This window comes from Calonectris borealis, chromosome W (assembly GCF_964195595.1).
Source record: "Calonectris borealis chromosome W, bCalBor7.hap1.2, whole genome shotgun sequence".
NCBI lineage: Eukaryota > Metazoa > Chordata > Aves > Procellariiformes > Procellariidae > Calonectris > Calonectris borealis.
This window is the reverse complement of record NC_134351.1, coordinates 49,804,301-49,825,041: the sequence shown is the minus strand read 5'-3', so window position 1 is coordinate 49,825,041 and position 20,741 is coordinate 49,804,301. Positions and strand designations below refer to the sequence as shown.

Below are 20,741 nucleotides of genomic sequence, written 5' to 3'. Positions count from 1 at the left end.
GATTAACATTAACACAAATGTCCTCCAGTCTAGCTCTCAACTGGATCAAGGTCTTGAAATAACCTGAGTAGCAAATTAAGTCATCAGGACATACACAAGTGTTCTGAGATCCAGTAACTCCCCATATTGACCACAGCAAATTGAGAACATATAAACGTGCCACTGGTGATGTAGTAGGTACAGTATCTACTATTCCATACTGCTCGCTTCTGTAATTCTACTGCTCGCTTCTGTAATTCTAAACAATGAAGACTTGTTGCTTAGAAGTCAGGTAACTAGCAGGTGTTGTGTTTGCAGGTGTGTAGAATTGTAACTAGTCTAAATTGTGTATCCTGGAAGCATTGTTAGACTCTAGTGAAGAATAACCTTGGAAACTATAAACAAACGTGGTCCAAGCATGGCTCAGGGACAAATTGCGACCCTATAAGGTAAAGAGGAAGTAATTTCATGAAGAATTCACTACCCTACCGACCACCAGAGACCACCCGAGACCCTCAAGGAGACCCTAAAGACTTTAGTGCGCATGTGTTTAAGATGATGTAATATTATAATTAGTTCTCAGAAATGTAATGAATATGTAAAAGAGAAATTTAAAATATGTATGAGAAGCATGGATATAAACAGAAAGGTGACTAGACCAGGTGTGCTTGATTTGTGGCAAGTCCACCGAGCACCCAGGCCTGAATAAAACAATATCTCTCCTGAGCGTGTGGAATTGGTTACTTGCACGCCGGGCACGAATCCGCTTTTCGGACAACACTGGGACCAGCCAACTGTCAGGCCCGCTGGCAAAGAATATGCCTATGGATTTTCTGGACATGGTCAGCAAAGTACTACTAAGGAGAAACAGAGGCAGAGCTGTGTACCTCTGTACCATGTCAGGTTTTCAGTTTATAATGGGTACCATTACGTTCTGCCCTCCCACTGTACCCTCAACAGTATTTTATCTAAGGAAATGTAATTTTCACTGCTGTGCGTTTGCTTGCTTTTTTTTTTTTAAATCCACCTGTTTTACAAAGCAAGCACAGGACAAATCCTGCTCTCACTGAAGCAAACAACATTTAGTCTACTTATACAAATGCAAATCACACAGATAACAAAGACAAAACAGAGGGGAACACTGCATTCAACATCCAAAGAATGTGTTCGAATTAACAGAAAGCAGGCCACAGACTCTCCCATAAATGTCAGTATTAGAGAGCCTAGAACTAAGACCTTTTAAAACTAGATCACACATTTCTTATGAAAAAACACACAAGTTTTAGCATGCAAGAAAAAATTTGCATTTCAGATTTATGATTTAAGTTGTTGTTGATGAAATAGTTTTACAGTTACCAAGGCCTTCATAGGAGAAGCAGGAATGCATTATGTGTTAATGATCAAAAGCAGGGGGTCCAAGCTTTACTCTCTTGCCAGAAGTATAGCAGATCCTCCCTGCAGCTTCACCATGCCTGTTTCCTGTCAGACCACTCAGAGATAATGACACTCAACTCAGGGCAGCGCAAGACCTGTCATTAGCTTCAATAAAAGACCCCAAAAAAATGATGGATAACGTTTTATTCAGAGCTCATAGGCTGCAGTCAGGCATTTCATTGCCTAACAGTTCAGAACTCAAGTTATCTTTAAAAGAATAATTTTTCAGCTAACACTTCTAGAACACTTCTCTGAAGAGCAGAAAACTCTCTGCATTGAAAATTTTAGTCAATGGTTTTACCATATAAAGTTAGGTGACTGATCAGAGCTTGCTAAAGTTATACTTTGAGAGGCTGTCTTATTTTTTTTTCCTTCTTTTTACCACTTAGGGAAAAATTGACAGAACAGTCAGAATAACTCAGGTTCTAGCTAAATAGTAAGATCTTTGAAGAACTGACCCTTATTGTGTTTGCCTGCAGAAGGTGATTTACTACTATAAATTCTTCAGTGACTGAGCTTCTTACTGTTAAAGACCGATAGTTACCAGTGTTTTTAACAGCCAAATCTTATGTAGCTTTCATAAGAGTTTGCTCTCAAATAACGATAGACTTCACTCTTAAATTACAGCAAGAGACCTCCTTGCCCTTTTGAAATAAGGGTTGTGGTTTAAACCGGCAGACAGCCAAACATGACACAGCCGCTCACTCACTCCCCACCACCACAGTGGGAAGGGGGAGAGAATCAAAAAAAACCCCATAAAATTAATGAACTGAGATAAAGACAGTTTAACAGAACAGAAAAGGAAGGGAAAATAATAATAATAGAATCTACAAAATGAGTGATGCAAAATGCAAATGCTCACCACCCACCAAACGATGCCCAGCCAATCCCCAAGCAGCGATCACTGCTTCCCAGACCACGCCTTGTAGTTTATATATTGAGCATGACGTCATATGGTATGTAATACCCCATTGGCCAGTTCGGTTAGCTGTCCTGACTATGCTCCCTCCCAGCTTCTTGTGCGCCTGGCAGGGCATGGGAAGCTGAAAAGTCCTTGACTCTGTGAAAGCACTACTTAGCAACAACTAAAACATCAGTGTGTTATCAATGTTATTCTCATCCTAAATCCAAAGACAGCACTATACAAGCTACTAGGAAGAAAATTAACTCTATCCCAGCCAAAACCAGGACAGTATCCACCTCTGATTCTATACCATCTACGTCATGCCCAGGTCTCACATTTGCCAATACATTCCAATTAACCATCACCACTTTTCATGTCTTTTGATATATACACACAGATATCATTCCCTTAGTCTATGGGAGGCTCCAGGTAGGGCCATTCTCCCCGGCTGCGGTGTAGAGCACATTCTTTACATCTTGTCCTGCCCGGACTGGCCCAAGGGCTACTGCATGAACTATCTCCTGTTTAATTTGTTCAAAGGCTTGTTGTTGCTCAGGGCCCCATTTGAAGTCGTTCTTCTTCCGGGTCACTTGATAGAGAGGGCTTGCGATCTGACTGTAATTTGGAATATGCATTCTCCAAAAAACGACAACGCCTGAGAAAGCTTGTGTTTCCTTTTTGCTAGTTGGTGGGGACATGGCTGTTATTTTGTTGATCACATCCATTGGGATCTGACGACGTCTATCTTGCCATTTTATTCGTAAACCTGGATCTCCTGGGCAGGTCCCTTGACCTTACTTTGTTTTATGGCAAAACCAGCCTTCAGAAGGATTTGAATTATTCTCTCCCCTTTCTCAAAAACTTCTTCTGCTGTGTTGCCCCATACGATGATGTCATCAATGGATTGCAGGTGCTCTGGAGCCTCACCCTGTTCCAGTGCAGTGTGGATCAGTCCATGGCAAATGGTAGGGCTGTGTTTCCACCCCTGGGGCAGTCGGTTCCAGGTGTACTGGATGCCCCTCCAAGTGAAAGCAAACTGTGGCCTGCACTCTGCCGCCAAAGGGATGGAGAAGAAGGCATTAGCAATGTCATTTGTGGCGTACCACTTGGCTGCCTTTGACTCCAGTTCGTATTGGAGTTCTAGCATGTCCAGCATGGCAGCACTCAGTGGCGGCGTGACTTCGTTCAGGCCACGGTAGTTTACTGTTAGTCTCCACTCTCCATTGGACTTTCGCAGTGGCCATATGGGACTGTTAAAGGGTGAGCGAGTCTTGCTGATCACTCCTTGGCTCTCCAGTCGACGAATAAGCTCATGGATGGGGATCAGGGAGTCTCGGTTGGTGCGATATTGCCTCCGGTGCACTGTTGTGGTAGCGATTGGTACCTGCTGTTCTTTGACCTTCAGCAACCCCACAACAGAAGGATCCTCCGAGAGACCGGGCAAGGTGGACAGCTCTTTAATTTCTTCCATCTCCAGGGCAGCTATACCAAAAGCCCACTGGTACCCTTTTGGGTCCTTGAAATACCCTCTCCTGAGATAGTCTATGCCAAGGATGCACGGAGCCTCTGGGCCAGTCACAATGGGGTGCTTCTGCCACTCATTCCCGGTTAGGCTCACTTCGGCCTCCAATACAGTTAACTCTTGGGATCCCCCTTTCACTCCAGAAATACAAATGGGTTCTGCGCCTTTATAGTTTGATGGCATCAGGGTACACTGTGCACCGGTGTCTACGAGAGCCTTATACTCCTGTGGGTCTGATGTGCCAGGCCATCGAATCCACACAGTCCAGTAAACCTGGTTGTCCCTTTCCTCCACCTGGCCGGAGGCAGGGCCCCTCTAGTTCTGGTCATAGTATCCATCTCTCACTTCTTGCAAACGTGAGTCAAGAATTTCTGCATCACAATTACAATCCAAAGTAAGATCAGCCCTTCTACTCTGTCTGGGGAACTGTTCACTGGAAACTGGACCGTCGTGAGACAGGTTTTTCCTGAAAACTGGAGCAGCATTTTTCCTTGGAGAACACCCTTGTGTGATTGTTTTTCCTTGCAACTCACGTACACGTGCCTCTAGGATGAAGATAGGTTTTCCATCCCACTGCCTCATGTCCTCCCCATGGTCACGCAGGTAAAACCACAGGGTGCCCCGTGGTGTGTACTTTCGATATCCTCTCTCTTGAGGAGAAAAACGCTGACTCCTAATGGCTGAGATACTGGTCCGTACAGGTGGAGAATAGGACATATCCTCTTTGAATTGCTGGAACTCCCGGGACAGTTTCTCCACAGCCGAGACAAGGGAGGAGGAGACAGTTTCTTCGAAATCCCGAAGTCTGCTAACTAAGACATCCACCGTTGGTGCTTCTTCCTCTGCCCAGGATAGTACTGCCAACGAACTGGCATACGACGCTGGTGCGCTCCGTACCAACTTCTACCACATGGGTCGGGTGCACTGGACGTCATCTGGATCTTTGGGTGTTCGGACGTCGTCCAGGTCACTATAAACCACCTCTAGCATGGCTAATTCTCTCAGGTACTGGATACCTCTTTCCATAGTGGTCCATTTGCCTAGGCAATATATAACATCTTCCTTGAAGGGATACCTTTCCTTCACGCCTGACAGCAGTCGCCTCCAGAGGCTGAGGACCTGTGCCCCTTTTCCAATTGCTTTGTCAATACCCGCTTCCCTAGCAAGGGATCCCAGCTGTTTGGCCTCCTTCCCCTCTAATTCCAGGCTACTGGCCCCATTATCCCAGCATCGGAGCAGCCAGGTGACAATATGCTCGCCTGGACGACGGCCGAAATCTTTCCGCATATCTCGCAACTCATTCAGGGATAAGGATCGGGTGGTTTCCGTCTCGTTTATGAGTTCTTCCTCTTCCTCCTCCCCTCCTCGTGATGGCCCTGGTTTTCCATCATCCTTTTCTAAACGACCTGACCTCCGCTTCCAAGATTTCCTCTTCTGTACAGGGGTGACAGATACCAGCGATGGTTGGTCCTCTGGTTCAGCTGTAGTACCCGTCGCGAGGGTTTGGGTAGCTGCAGTGCCTGTCGCGGGGGTTGGAGTAATTGTAGTGACTGTTGCCGGGGTTTGAGTGGCTGCAGTGCTTGTCGCACTGGTTGGAGTAACTGCAGTGACTGTTGGCGGAGTTTGAGTAGCTGCAGTGCCTGTTGCGGGGGTTGGAGTAACTGTAGTGACTGTTGCCGGGGTCTGAGTAGCCATAGTGGTTGTCGTGCGGGTTGAAGTAGCTACAGTGCCTGTCGTGGGGGTTTGAGTAGTCACCATGTCTGTTGCCGGGGTTGATCTCTGGACAGTATTCCTGAATAGTTGTTTAACTCTAAACAAGGCCTGAACCACATTCAGGAGACATAGCAATATGAACATGCTTGTTTGAGCATCCCAAGGATATTCAAAATTCTCAGGGAATATTGTGGACGTCTTCATGAAGAGGATAGAAGAAAAAGGAGTTTCTGAAGATATGGAAGGGAAAGTGAACAAGTGGGAGAAAGTGTCCCATCCTGTCTCCCCACTAAATTCATCCTCTGAGGTGAAGACGTAAAAAGTGTAATTATTAATAGTTTCCAAAAGGTAGCTCCCGAAGAACAGGAATGATGGCAGTGCTGAGTACAGTCTCCTGACCAATAATTTTATCATAACATAAAGCCAGGTCACACAGTATAGCAAAGCAATGACCTTAATCCATTTCCCAGAGATGACCAACCCCACATAAATACCGACAAACAGCAGTATATACAGCCAGTAGTGTGCTACATACCAAAACTCCAAGAACAGATCCAACAACTCTGAGAGCAAATAAATCAACATTGTGAACAGCGAGTACTAAACTGATATAATGAATGTTTATAACAAATTTGTTTTAACCCTTTCGGGTCAGATGTGTCGTTATCTCAACCCTTCGAGCCCCACGTTGGGCGCCAAAAAGGACTGTCGTGGTTTAACCTGGCAGGCAGCCAAACACCACGCAGCCGCTCACTCACTCCCCCCACCCCCAGCGGGACGGGGAGAGAATTGGAAGGGTAAGAGTGAGAGAAACTCGTGGGTTGAGATAAAGACAGTTTAATAGAACAGGGAAAAATAAGGGAAAATAATAATGATAATGATAAAATATACAAAATGAGTGATGCACAATGCAATTGCTCACCACCCGCGCTGACCGATAACCAAGTAGCGATCGGTACTTCCTGAATCACGCCTACCGTTCATATACTGAGCATGACGTCACATGGTATGGAATACCCCATTAGCTGGCTGGGCTGGCTGTCCTGATTATGTTCCCTCCCACCTTGTGTACCTAGCTCAGTCAGTAGGCATGGGAGCTGTCCTTGGACTAGGAGGGCACTTAGCAACAACTGAAAACATCAGTGTGTTATCAACATTCTCCTCATACTAAATCCAAAACACAGCACTAGGAAGAAATTTAACCCTATCCCAGCCGAAACCAGGACACCCTGTCACTCCAGAAATACAGATGGGTTCTGCCCCTTTATAGCTTGATGGCATCAGGGTACACTGTGCACCGGTGTCTACGAGAGCCTTATACTCCTGTGGGTCTGATGTGCCAGGCCATCGAATCCACACAGTCCAGTAAACCCGGTTGTCCCTTTCCTCCACCTGGCTGGAGGCAGGGCCCCTCTAGTTCTGGTCATAGTACTCGTTACTCACTTCTTGTAAATGCGAATCAAAAGTCTTTTTATTAAGATCAGAAATAAAGTCAGCCCTTCTACTCTGTCTGGGGAACTGCTCACTGGAGACTGGAGCAGCAGTTTTCCTGGAAGAACTCCCTTTTGTGGTTGTTTTTCTTTGCAACTCACGTACCCGTGCCTCTAGGTTTGAGGTAGATTTTCTATCCCACTTCCTCATGTCCTCTCCATGGTCACGCAGGTAAAACCACAGGGTGCCCCCGAGTGTGTACCCATGATATCTCCTCTCTTGAGCAGAGCAACGGTTACTCCTAATGGCTGCGATACTGGCCCGTACAGGTGAGGAGTAGGACATATCCTCTTTGAGTTGCTGAAACTCCCAAGACAGTTTCTTGACTATCATGTCCGGCAGTTTCTCCACAGCCGAGATGCAGGCCTGTAGGGAAGAAGAGAGACTTTTTTCGTATTGCCAGAGTTGGCCAGCCAATTCATGCACCGTTTGTTCCTCTCCATCTTTCCAGGTCATTACTGCCAATGAGTTTGCATGTGACGCTGGTGGACCTCGTGCAAACTTCCGCCACATGGGTCGGGTGCATTTGACTTCATCTGGATCTTTGGATAACTGCTCGTTGTTCAGGACATCATAAATCACCTCCAGCACAGCTAATTCCCTCAGGTACTGGATACCTCTCTCCATGGTGGTCCACTTGCCTGGGCAATATATAACATCTTCCTTGAAGGGATACCTTTCCTTCACGCCTGACAGGAGTCGCCTCCAGAGGCTGAGGACTTGTGCCCCTTGTCCAATCGCTTTATCAATGCCCCCTTCCCTAGAAAGGGATCCCAGCTGCTTGGCTTCCCTATCCTCTAATTCCAGGCTAGTGGCCCCATTATCCCAGCATCGGAGCAGCCAGGTGACAATGTGCTCGCCTGGACGACAACTGAAATCTTTTTGCATATCTCGCAGCTCATTCAGGGATCGGGTGGTTACCATCTCATTTATGGCTTCTGCCTCTTCCTCCTCCTGTTCTCATGATGGCCCTGGTTCATCTTCATCCCTTACTAAACGAGCTGATTTGTTGTGTATTTCTTCTTCTGTATAGGGGCGACTGATACCGGCATAGGTTGGTTCTCTGGTTCAGCTGCAGTGCCTGTTGCCGGGGTTGGAGTAGCCACAGTGCCTGTTGAGGTGGGTGGAGTAGCCACGGTGCCTATCGAGGGGGGTGGAGTAGCAGCAGTGCCCATCGCCTGGGTTGGAGTAGCCGCAGTGCCTGTTGCCGGGGTTGATCTCTGGACGGTATTCCTAAATAGTTGTTTAACCCTAAACAAGGCCTGAACCACATTCAGGAGACATAGCAATATGAACATGCTTGTTTGAACATCCCAAGGATATTCAAAATTCTCAGGAACTGTTGTGGAGGGCTTCATGAAGAGGATAGAAGAAAAAGGAGTTTCTGGAGATATGAAAGGGAAGATGAACAAGTGGGGGAAAGTGTCCCATCCTGTCTGCCCCCTAAATTAGTTCTCCGAGGAGAAAAGGTAAAGAGTGTAATTATTGATAGTTTCCGAGAGGTGGTTCCCAAGGTACAGAGATGACGGCAATGCTGAGTGCAGATACCAGATTAGACTCACGACCAATGATTTTATCGTATCATAAAACAGTGTTACACTGTACAGCAAAATGATAACCTTAATCCAGCCCCCAGAGGTGATAAACAGCAGAACAGGGAACATATACAGCAAGTAAGGTGTTACATAACACAACTCTGAGAACAAGCACAACAACTCTGAGAGCAAATAAATCAACATTGCGACCAGCGACTATTAACCTAATAATGAATGCTTATAACAAATTTGTTTTAACACGCTTTGGTCAGATGTGTCGTTATCTCAACCCTTCGAGCCCCACGTTGGGCACCAAAAAGGACTGTTGTGGTTTAACCCAGCAGGCGGCCAAACACCACACAGCCACTCGCTCACTCCCCACCACCACAGTGAGATGGGGGAGAGAATCAAAAAAAAAAAAGTAAAATTCGTGGACTGAGATAAAGACAGTTTAATAGAACAGGAAAGAAAGGGAAAATAATAATAATAATAATGATGATAGAATATACAAAATGAGTGATGCACAATGCAAATGCTCACCACCCGCCGACCGATGCCCAGCCAGTCCCCGAGCAGTGATCGCTGCTTCCCAGACCACGCCTCCTAGTTTATATACTGAGCATGATGTCATATGGTATGGAATACCCCGCTGGCCAGTTGGGTCAGATGTCCTGGCTATGCTCCCTCCCAGCTTCTTGTGCACCTGGCAGAGCATGGGAAGCTGAAAAGTCCTTGACCATTGTAAACACTACTTAGCAACAACTAAAACATCGGTGTGTTATCAACATTATTCTCATCCTAAATCCAAAACACAGCACTATATCAGATACTAGGAAGAAAATTAACTCTATCCCAGCCGAAACCAGGACAATTTCACAGTGAATAAACTAGAGCCAAGGCCAGCTAGAAAAGTTCATGAAAAGCATATCTCCATAACATCATTAATCAAAGCATGTACTTAAAAGATTTACATCAATAGGTAAAATGCACACAGAATTTCCTGATGAAGTGGAAAACACCCTCATTTCTGCTATAAGAAGAATAAAATAAATAATACCAGCCAACATGTTAATTTGCTTGACAACTTTCAGATGTGAAATGCAGTCTTAATGAAAAGCAATACACTAATACAAGAGAAATAAATTCCAATCTGAATATTACTATTGATTCATTTAAAAAAGGCAACTTTTTGTTTGGTTGTTTTTTTACAGCTCTAACGATACGTTCATACCTTCTGTATTATTTTCATTTAAACGCACAGATTTGCATACACCAAATATAACTTTCCCGTCTCGGAGTAAAGTGTGCCTGCTTGAATACCCAAACTCTCCCTGTAACACATACAAAGCAAAACTTTCTAGATAATCTGAACACTTTTCAGTGTAACAGCTGTTAAAATTACAAAAGCATAGCTAAAGCAAATGAAGAGTTCATAATGACAAACAGCCAGTAACTGTGCTAAAAAAGCATGGATGAGGAATGGAGACAGGTTGTAACACCAAAAGTCTTTAGCAGTAGTTAGCGTACCTGCCAAAGCTACTTATTCAGACATGTCACTGGTGGCTTAACCACAAAATGGGCTGCACGAACATAGCTCAGACATCTTAGAATTACAGCATACTTTGACTTTATCCACATATTAGGGGAGTAGTAATTTTTACAACATACTTGCAGTTTCTGCATAAAAGAGCCAGCAGAACAGAGTCATTGATTTAATTAGGTTTCATAAGATCCAATTTATCATGTTTTACATTACTTTCTGCAGCAAGGAAACAGAATAAATAGACCAAAACCTGAAGCATGCTGTGAAAATTAAACAGTGGCTACAGTTCTTGGGAATCTGCTCCAAGCTTTTCAGAAACAGTAAACAAATGCAATATTCCACATCACATACAAAAACCTTCAGATTTTGAATCGGCATTAACTCATTTGTATCTAGGAAGAAAGTATCCAAATTCATGAGACATGTCTTTCATGAACATTAAGACAACTGGAAATTGATTTTAGCATGCAGGCTTGAAAATTATATATTTATCTACAAATACAAGGTGTTTTGTGCAAGTATAGCATATATATTCTGGTGTGTAAATAGTCAAAACAAGAACACAACAAATCTAAAATCCTTTAAAAGAAATCTTTCCAATTATTATTAAACATTTGGAAAAAAGCCAAAACAGCAAACAAAACACTGAAGTTTCACTAATAATACCACAGGCTAGGTTTAAAGTTGCAACCATTGTCAGCAACGAGTGCTGAAAGGAACATTCTTTATGAAGAGAAACACTAAGGAATGTTATTAAGACAGCAAGCAAGCACACCATTATGCCAGAAAATGGCCAACACTGCACGACTCTAATGTGCGAAGCCTATATTAAAGCAGGGCAGTGGCTGTTACTGGAAATGCAAGCTCTAAATCTCCTAGAAGAGCAGCAACTACAATGCAAAGTGTACTACTGTCTCTAATCCACTCCATATATGTTTGCTCTTAATTTACATATGATCCAATTTACATTACATGAAAGATTGATTAATTCATACGATTTCCTGTGTGACTACAGAGTGAAAAGAACACAAAAACTGGAGAAACCACACCACACACTAACCTCTGTTGCCATGACAACAGCTTTTGAGATACTGAAATGTTCAGATTGGTAGCTAAAAAAAAATGTTGAATGTGAACATTTAGCTGAAAGATTAAAACGCTAAGGGGGTTGCAAAATGGCAGTACCTCCCACATTCCAGGCAGCCACTGAATCCAATCAGATGGCTGACTCTTTAACCACAACCATTGTGAAGACCAGATTAGGGCAATTTATCTAGATAGTTAAAGCCGATTAGAGAACTGCAATTTGAAGAGTATTGGCAACAAAAGTAAATGTCTACTGTACTAAGTTAATACAGAGATGATAGGATTTTAAGACACCTTTTCACAGTGAACAGAACTTTCATAAATCAAAGTGCAAATATAAACCTATGAATTAAAGCAATCTGGTTTTCTTTCAGTTGTGTTTAGCAAAGGTCACAAGGCTCATTCAAATTCATCTGTAGATATGCTATCATAAAAGCAATAATATGCATACAATATGAAATTTAATCTGCTCTTTGTCTTAAACACAAGGTCTTGAAATTATCTTCAAGTTTTCTTAACAAATATTTGATGTGACAAACACCCAAATCTAATCCTCAAAAGTTTACTTAAATATTACACAACCTTCAACATCACTGAAAAATAAAAAAGCCAAAAACAGGTCATAAAAAGGCATAACTTCCCTGAGATCTTCAGTCCTCCCAGGTACTTGCAAACCATGCCGTACAGTTAACACCAACCCAAAAGTTTTCCCTTCACTGAACGTTTGCTCAGGGAAGTTGTAAAAGCAGACAATCAAGTCACAAACACCCTAAAATTGTTCATTTGAGGGATGTGTGGTTTTGCTTTACTTTTCATGTAGACTTTGTTTAACAACCTGTAGAATTCATCTGACTTGCAATCTTGGGCCAACGCTAGCCCCCCAGATCCCCAAGAATCCGCCTTCTGCCCTTTGAACAGAACAAATCCTGCTGATACCAGAACCTGCCTAAATGAGCACTAACAAAAGCCAAGCTCTCCCTCCACCCTTCCCTAAGAATACATGACCATTTATTCTTACAGAGAGCATCCTTCATACATTAATAGAAAGGAAGAAAAACACACACCCTCATTTGATTTCTTTTATACATTTCAACCCCTCAATAAACAAGTAGTTCACATCCAAGAACCCACAGGGCTCAGATTAAGAAAGCTCCCTCAAACAAGTGACAAACTGTTCCCCTCTGTTCCGAAAGCTGTTTTGCACACATATCTCAGTACAAGGTGCATCCCCCTTCCTCCTTTCAGGAGGACCAGAGGCACCGCCTGTCTGCTGGCTCATTCCTCCCTGTTCTCCACACCAGCTTCTGAGGCCTTTGGCCTGCTGTACCACCACAAGAGCCCCCAGTAAAATAAACATCCGGCATCTCTGCAAAGGGGAGTGACATCTGTTGATGCTTCTCTTCTCCCAAATGCAATCTTAACTCCAGAGAGGGTGTCAAAGAAGAAAGGGTCCCTTTAGACTTTGGGAGAGGAATGACCGCGAATACCCACCAGTGTTATAGCAAACGGACAGCACATACAACTCCAAGACCTACTGCTGGTGGAGCCTGAGATACACACCACCACCACCATCCCAGGCAAACACACAAACCTTCAGCCTGCAAACGCATGCCATCCCACTGGTACCAACACTGCTGCTCTCTGCTAAAATCAGGAACAGCTCAGTCAGGGTCATCTCAGGGTTTGTCCTTTTGGGTGAACACAATCAAAAGGAGCAGACAATGCAAAATAGAAATGTTCTCCAGGTCTGAGGATGGGAAGGGGAAATCAAAAGGAAAAGAAGCACACTCAAAACATGGTGTCTCCTGTATAGGGAAGGGGTTTGTTTTTTGGTTTTTTTTTTAGAGGAAGAACAGATGCAATGTCACAAATACACAACTGAGATAACAACAGGAGCCAAGCACACAGTTGTGGGAAGTTTATCATAGACACAGGGAGACACAGAAGAGAAGGGATGGAGAGAAGCTTGTCCTACCTTTTCTATTTTCAGTCTCTTGATTCGCCTGTGGCTCTCCTCCTCCTCTTCCTTCTTTACCAAAACAGAGTTCCCCAATAACCCCGAATCCAGGATACTTTTGCTCACGTCCCCCATGGTGGAGGAGGCGCAGTGGAAGGGGCTGCTGCTCCCACCACCACCTCCCTTGGCGCCATAGCCATACAGGTGCCCAGAGGGAGCTTGGCTGCTGCCACCCCCGCTGCCATTGGGGTGGCCCTGCTGCAGGTCATGCTGCTTGTCTTTCCTGGATTTCCCCACATCCTTATCCCACTTGGAGCCTCTGCTGCCCTGGTTTTTACCTGGTTTCTCCTCTTTGTTTTTCCCACAAGAGGCACTAGTGTTGTTGCTGGTGGTGTTTTTATTGCCGTTTAGGTTACTGCTCACATTCTGACCCAGTGCTGAATTCATGCCAGTTGTCTCTCCAGGGCACCCTTGGACTTCCTGCATCTTGCCAGCACTGCTGATCTCAGGAATCCCATACAAGGCAGCAGAAGGCAGAGATTTATTAGCATCCTTAGAAGTTCTGCTCCTTTTCACTTTTGATTTGCTAGTCTCTTTGTGAGAGGAACTCCCCTGGGGAGCAGAGGGCTGAACAGAAGCAAATTTTAGGCCATCAGCTAAGGCTGAGGTAGCATTAGCCCCACTAGAAGCCAGACCCCCACAGTCCTTGGAACTGGTGTTGCTGCTGCTGGTGGTGGTGATATTAGTGGAATTATTCATCTCAAATTTCTGTCTGTCCTTCTCCAAATCAGCATCCAAATCAATTATTAAATTCCCAACCCCGATTTCCCAATCATCGCCACTGTCATAAACATCAACTGCATTTGGATCCACACCTTTTCCTGCAGTGGAAGTGTTCACTGACATCCTGAAGATGAGATCTCTAGAATAAAAATCTGATGAACTTTCCTTTGGCGATGTGGGGACATTCGTTTATCTCCGTTGGGCTTTTTTAAATTTAACTCTTCTTATCTTCCTCCCCCAGGTATGTCTAGGTTTATACCCTGCAGTCCACGTCCACCTTTTCCTGTGAGAAGGGGAAAAGTCGAATGTTTCTTGTCTGGGTGTTACCAGAATAATGACTAATAAAAAGGGGACAAGGTAGAGGGAGCAAAATAATTCAGTATTTTCACAGGTTTTTAAGTTTGTTAAACTGGAGGCAATGGCTGTGATGCTTTTATAGTGAGCATCTTGAATCTAGTTGTATCTAAACATCCACAATCGCTCTTAAAAAGTCATGTCCAAAAAAAAGAAAAAGAAAGAAAGAAAAAAAAAACACAAAAAAAATTAACTATGTGATTTAAATCCACAAATTTCAGGAAATACAGACTTAGGACTGGTGCCTAGCTGTTGGAGCACAAGTTGTAATCTAACCCCCTGGACCACCACCTAGGCACAAAAGGGAAAAAAGCAAGGACAGATTCACTCTTCAGTGCATTCCATGGATTTTGTGGCTTTAAACCAGACCCTTGAAGTTTTGTGACTTTGCTATATTATCTATTACCCCTTCTACTTAATCGGGGGGGGGGGGGGGGCCCTAAGGAAAGTGGGAAACCTAATTTTCCTTGACACAATACAGCTTCTATTAAAAACCAACAACCTATAAATACAAATGTTTACTGGAACATTAAACCCCATAGGTTTAAAAAAAAAAAGAGAGAAATAAAAAGGTCTTCTTTCTTTTAAAAATATGATCAAGATAATAGTTCTAAAAGCAGTTCTAATGTATTCCTAGTTCACACAATTGTTAGGTCTGTTAAATATAGTATTATTTACTCTACAGGAAACTGATTAAGACATACATTTAAGTGATCTGCACCAAGGTGGCCTCAATGACTGTGAATGAATGCATGTTTGACAAAGCTTAGTTAAAACGATTTTTAAAGGGATCTCTCCCTTTTATAGTCGACTGTCGAAATATTTATACATATACAGGCATATTGCTTACCTTTAATCCTTTTTTTTTAATTAAACCAGCAAAACAAAATGCTGTTTCCACTCGTCTCAGCAACAATTCTGTGCCTCATTTTACTTAAAGAGCAAGTGATCAAGAAGTAGAAAGCAAGTAACATCTCAGCCAGTATAAATCAGTCAATAACATATCTCCCCCTACTTTAGGGCACAGATCAGAAGTCCTTTTTTCTTTCAGTTTTTCCTCCTTGCTTAAAAAAAGCCCTGGACCTCAGAGTCATCCTGATCAGCAAGTAATGATCCATGGAACAAACCTACAGGCGTCCGGGTGTTAAGACAAAATGTGCTAACATCGGGATAAATTAGGAAGGAAAAAAAAACAAGAAGAAAGGACTGAAAATCTGGGCTGGATTCCGCCTGTTGGGAAGTGGCATTTTTTTTCATCTGTCCTGACAGATCTGATTTTTTGAACTAACTTGAGGGGAAACGGAGGGAAAGAGCAGGCGGGGTGTGGGGGGAGGCTGAGGAAGAGGAGGAGGGGAAATCACTGATCAGATAAACCGATTATCAAAACATATTGTGGGGATGAAGAAAGGAGAGTGTGCTCTCAAATGAAGTACATTTTCCCAAGGATACAATTTGTGGGGGTGTGTCTTCCCCCCAATAAACGTTTTTTAAAAAGCATACGCACAGATGAGAGTTCCAAATTGCTGTCTATAAAAATAATTTTTAAAAATCCGTAGCTTGGGCTAATCAGTCATGTGGTAAGTAATTCAGTAATTATAGAATCCAAAGAGAGAAAACAGACGACCTTTTTTCGGGACATATCGTTCCCCCCCTTATTGTCTCAGGAAACCTTATAGTCTATTTCTTCCCCCCTTCCTCCACCAGCTCATCCGCTCCCCGACCCCCCGCCTCTCCTTCCCTCCATAAGTCAGACGGTCTCGGACTTTAGCTTAGTATTTTTAATTAGCCGGCGTCGGGAAACTAAAAGCCGTAATGAATAGTCAGTGACGAGGCAGTGGGGGGGAGCGTTCGTGCCAGCAACCGCCAACCCCTGAGGAGCGGCAGTTCCGTTACAGTTCAGGTCTCTCGCATCACGTGAGGCTCACAAGCTCAATTGGTTGTCGTGAGAACAAAAAAGGGTGACAAGCATATCAAATAAATACTGATCTGGTCTAAAAAAACCCAAACAAAACCAAACAACTTCCACACATACACACAACACCTCTAAGGACTCTCTCTCCCCGGTCTTCCCCAGCCACTACAAGTTACGGAGGTGAAGCGTTTTCTTCCTCAGCAAAGGGGATCCCTGAAGTTTTTTGGTTTGCTTTTTTTTTGTTTTGGTTTGCTTTGTTTTTTTTTTGTTTTGGGAGGCGGGGGGGGTGCGCCATGGCAAAGCATATGTTTTAGAGAAACAACTTATAAGCATTTCCTCGACTTATCTGAAATTTGTAGTAGTTCAGAAAGGAGATATGGCGCGGGGGGGGGGGGGGAGGTATTTCGAGGTCTTTATGTCCTCTTGCCTCAAGACGGTAACTCGATATTTGATAGCCCCGAGCCAGCCTCCGTGACCACGACGCGACAGTTCGGGGCTTGCTTGGTAGGAGACGTCGGGAGGAAACGTTCAAGACACCAGTAACAAATGGTCAATTCTATCCCTTGGCTTTAGTCTTACATTTCTGGCATTAACATGTGACAGAAGAAATAGCTCCTGTGCCACCGAGATCCGTCTGTATCACATCACTCCTATTAGCAAGTCTCTTGCTCTTGGGGGGATGATGTAATGAAGACTTATCTGTAATTGTGTCACTTTTATTTTTCCCTCTTAGATAAAACCCCCCAAAAGGCACTAATGTTTTTACATCCACCAAGTGCACTGCCAAGTATGATTTGTGCCTACAGTGCTTTCACCCTCTCATTTCCCTCAAATAACTCATCCTGCTTGTGGGAATCTTTGTTTTTCTTTTTTAACCCCCCCCCAAAAAAAAACCACCTAGCTATTTTAACACCCAAAACTCTTAACACTCCCCTTTGCATTTAAAAAAGTGCTATAGACACACCACGCAACCGTACTTACGATCTGTATTGGATTGAGTTGACCTTTTCCTTCTAACTGCATTGAGTGGTGGTTTTTTTTTTGTTGCAGCCGCTTTTTATTTTTTGGAAAAAAAAAATCTAATGTCTTCAACAGATTTATTGTGTTTGGAAAAAGAGAGCACCAAATACCATGAACCTTCCTTTCTTAAAACAAAACCAAAATTCCCCTGAACACACTGCACAATACATACACTACACAACAAGCTACCTTATGGCAGCAATGAGCAGCAACAACCAACAGCGAAGAAGGGGGAGTAAAAGCCAGCGCCAGCTCGGTACCTGAAAGAGAATTCTCTTTGTTCCCAATACCCTTTCCCACACAGCCAATCAGAGACCAGTTTTTATGAAACCGGGCTCTCTGGTCCGCCGCTCCTTCTGTCTTCTGGCGCGGTGAGAGGCAGAAATACGCACACAGTTCCGCATTTTGCAACTCTCAGCTTACGCCGAGTGTTATAGTAGGCAGCCTCCTGCTGCAGGGAGATGCAAATCATGTTTCCCACTTCAATTGCTGTATTATCCTATATAATGTTTATGCTTAAAAAAAAGAGAAAGAAAAAAAATGGAAAATCAAGGTGGAGAGTAGCTCTGCCAAGACTCATGCGTTAGGAGGAATGCTCCATTTCGTTTTAATCTAATTTCAGGGCAGTTTTCGAAGCGATGAGGAATGATTTTTCTGTGCCGGTTTCAAAGATACGACTTCGAATCTCACTCATAATTTTTAAATGCCCCATAATTCAAATTATAACAGCTTGAACCCAGCAAGAGAGGGCTTAGTGCAGAAGAAAAGCAAACCGTCTAAAGGAAGGGGATGAAGAGGGGTTCAGGGTAAGGCAACACCCCCATCTCTGCTTTGAGGGACACCGAGATGCTGCAGTACATTCAGGTCAGCCCTATTTCTTAGATAAACCCTGTTCCCCTCCTTGTATATTTTATTTCATGTTCATTTTTACAATATGGCTTAAGTTGGGCAGGTTGGGTTTTATTCTTTCTTTTTTATTTATTTTCAGAAGGAGGAGGAGCAGAAAATAACCCTTTTGTTTCCAGGCTCCTGATTTACTGCTGCAAGCACTGAACTGTAAATGCAAGCGACCATACAACTACCACGTGAACATCTTTTCACAAACATTAGTAACACAAATCTTCCCTATCGGGAGTTGTGTAGCTCGAAAATATACCCCTTATATTATACCCCTTAATCATTCCTTTTGTTTAGGTTGGGAGCCATTATGCTACACCACCACAAATTGCGTTTAACCCTTTGCAAACTGCAGGCGCAGTTGTGGGGGTGGGGACGAGAGCCACTGCTACCACCCGGGACGGGGAGGCGGGGGGACTGCCCCTGCCCCGCACCGGCACCTGCCACTTGCGGCTGTTGATGCCCGTGTGGAAACTGCCTTGCCTTCGAGCCTGGGGGGTATGATTTTCTTTTTTCTTTTTTTAATTTTGTTCAAAATTATCTCCATGTGAAAATCGATTAGGGGATGTTTTTCTCGTCAAACACAAACATTGCCCAAGTCATGGTTTCCAGCAAGAACTTAAAGCGTGAAATTTACAATGTCCTGCACACGCATGACAGTGTGACAAGATATATGTTTGGATTTCATCCAGCTGAGCAAATTATGGGCATTAGCATCCCTTTGTTACACACTTTCCATCAAAGGGGTGATTAGTGGAGAATTTGTGGAGGAGTAAAAACACCTAAATCTGCTCACTGCAGGGCCAACATGGAAGGTGACAAAATTTAGGGTGTAAAAGCTGCCCATGATGCAGTATCTCACTGTGCTGCAGCAGCTGGGCCACAACAAAAGGGCCCTTCAGAGGTAGCCCTCAGCTCCTGGTCCTGTGAACCCCAACTAATGGTTGCCTTTCCTGCCCTACACTGAAGGCTGTGTGTGCTGGTTTTGGCTGGGATAGAGTTAATTTTTTTTCGTCGTAGCTAGTATGGGGCTATGTTTTGGATTTGTGCTGAAAACAGTGTTGATAATATAGAGTTGTTATGTTATGGCTGAGAAGTGCTCACACAGAGTCAAGGCCTTTTCAGCTTCTCATGCTCTACTGACTGAGAAGGCTGGAGATACACAAGAAGCTGGGAGGGGACACAGCCAGGACAACTGACCCAAACTGGCCAATGGGATATTCCGTACCATATGATGTCATGCTCAGTATATAAACTAGGGGAAAGCTGGCAGGGGGCCTGCTGCTCAGGGACTGGCTGGGCATCTGTCGGTTGGTGGTGAGCAATTGGGTTTTTTTTCATTTGCATCACTTGTCTTTCTTGGGTTTTATTTCTCTCTCTTTTTGTTATTTTCCTTTTCAATAATAATAATAATAATAATTATTATTATTATTATTATTATTATATTTTATTTCAGTTATTAAACTGTTCTTATCTCAACCCATAAGTGTTCTCATTTTTACTCTTCCGATTCTCTCCCCCATCCCACTGTGGGGGGAGTGAGCGAGCAGCTGTGTGGTGTTTAGCTGCCTGCCAGGTTAAACCACAACACTGTGGGGTAGCCAGCACACACTCCCTTGGGAGGCCTTAAAACAGCCTGGAGAAAATCATGCTCCATTTCCCGTGGTGTAAAAATACTTCTCCTTCAGGAGCTGATAATGAAGGGTTCATTAGTTCTAAGTTCATTGCCAACCAGGCCCTTGATCACATCATATTTTTAAGTGATTACAAAAAGAAAAAAAAAAACAACAAAACAAAAAGCCACACAGCTCATATATAGTACAACAAGAAATACCACGAGGGAAGTTTGCTGGTCTGGCCTATGTGAAGGCCTGAGTGTGAGACCAGCCCCTGTGAAGGCCCTGGTGTGACACGGCTCTGGTGGTTTAACCCCAGCCAGCAACTAAGCACCACACAGCTGCTCGCTCACTCCCCACACAGCGGGATGGGGGAGAGAATCAGAAGAGTAAAAGTGAGAAAATTCATGGGTTGAAATAAAGACAGTTTAATAGGGAAAGCAAAAGCCGCACGCACAAGCAAAGCAAAACAAGGAATTCATTCACTACTTCCCATCAGCAGGCAGGTGTTCAGCCATCCCCAGGAAAGCAGGGCTCCATCATGCGTAACGGTTACTTGGGAAGACAAACGCCATCACTCTGAACATCCCCCACTTCCTTCTTCTTCCCCCAGCTTTATATGCTGAGCATGACGTCATATGGTATGGAATATCCCTTTGGTCAGTTGGGGTCAGCTGTCCCAGCTGTGTCCCCTCCCAACTTCTTGTGCACCCCCAGCCTACTTGCTGGTGGGTGGTGTGAGAAGCAGAAAAGGCCTTGACTCTGTGTAAGCACTGCTCAGCAATAATGAAAACATCTCTGTATTATCATCACTGTTTCCAGCACAAATCCAAAACATAGCCCCATACTAGCTACTATGAAGAAAATTAACTCTGTCTCAGCCAAAAAGCAGGACAACGGCCCAGCCCATGTGAAACTCTTGGTGAAGCCATCCCTAGGGGTGAGCTGCAGGACTGCTGAATGGGGGTTGGGGGCTGCAAAGTCACAGTGTGAAC

The 20,741-nt window shown here is 43.9% G+C and overlaps 1 protein-coding gene across 1 annotated transcript in view; it reads right to left on the bottom strand.

The window, feature by feature from the left end:
* Positions 1-14,070, bottom strand: part of LOC142074826 (zinc finger protein 608-like) — a 140,710-nt gene extending 126,640 nt beyond the window's left edge. Inside the window, exon 1 of the mRNA XM_075135708.1 lies at positions 13,183-14,070. Within this exon, the coding sequence (XP_074991809.1) occupies positions 13,183-14,070 (888 nt within the window). The remainder of the gene's footprint in view (positions 1-13,182) is intronic.
* Between the last annotated feature and the right edge of the window lie 6,671 nt (positions 14,071-20,741).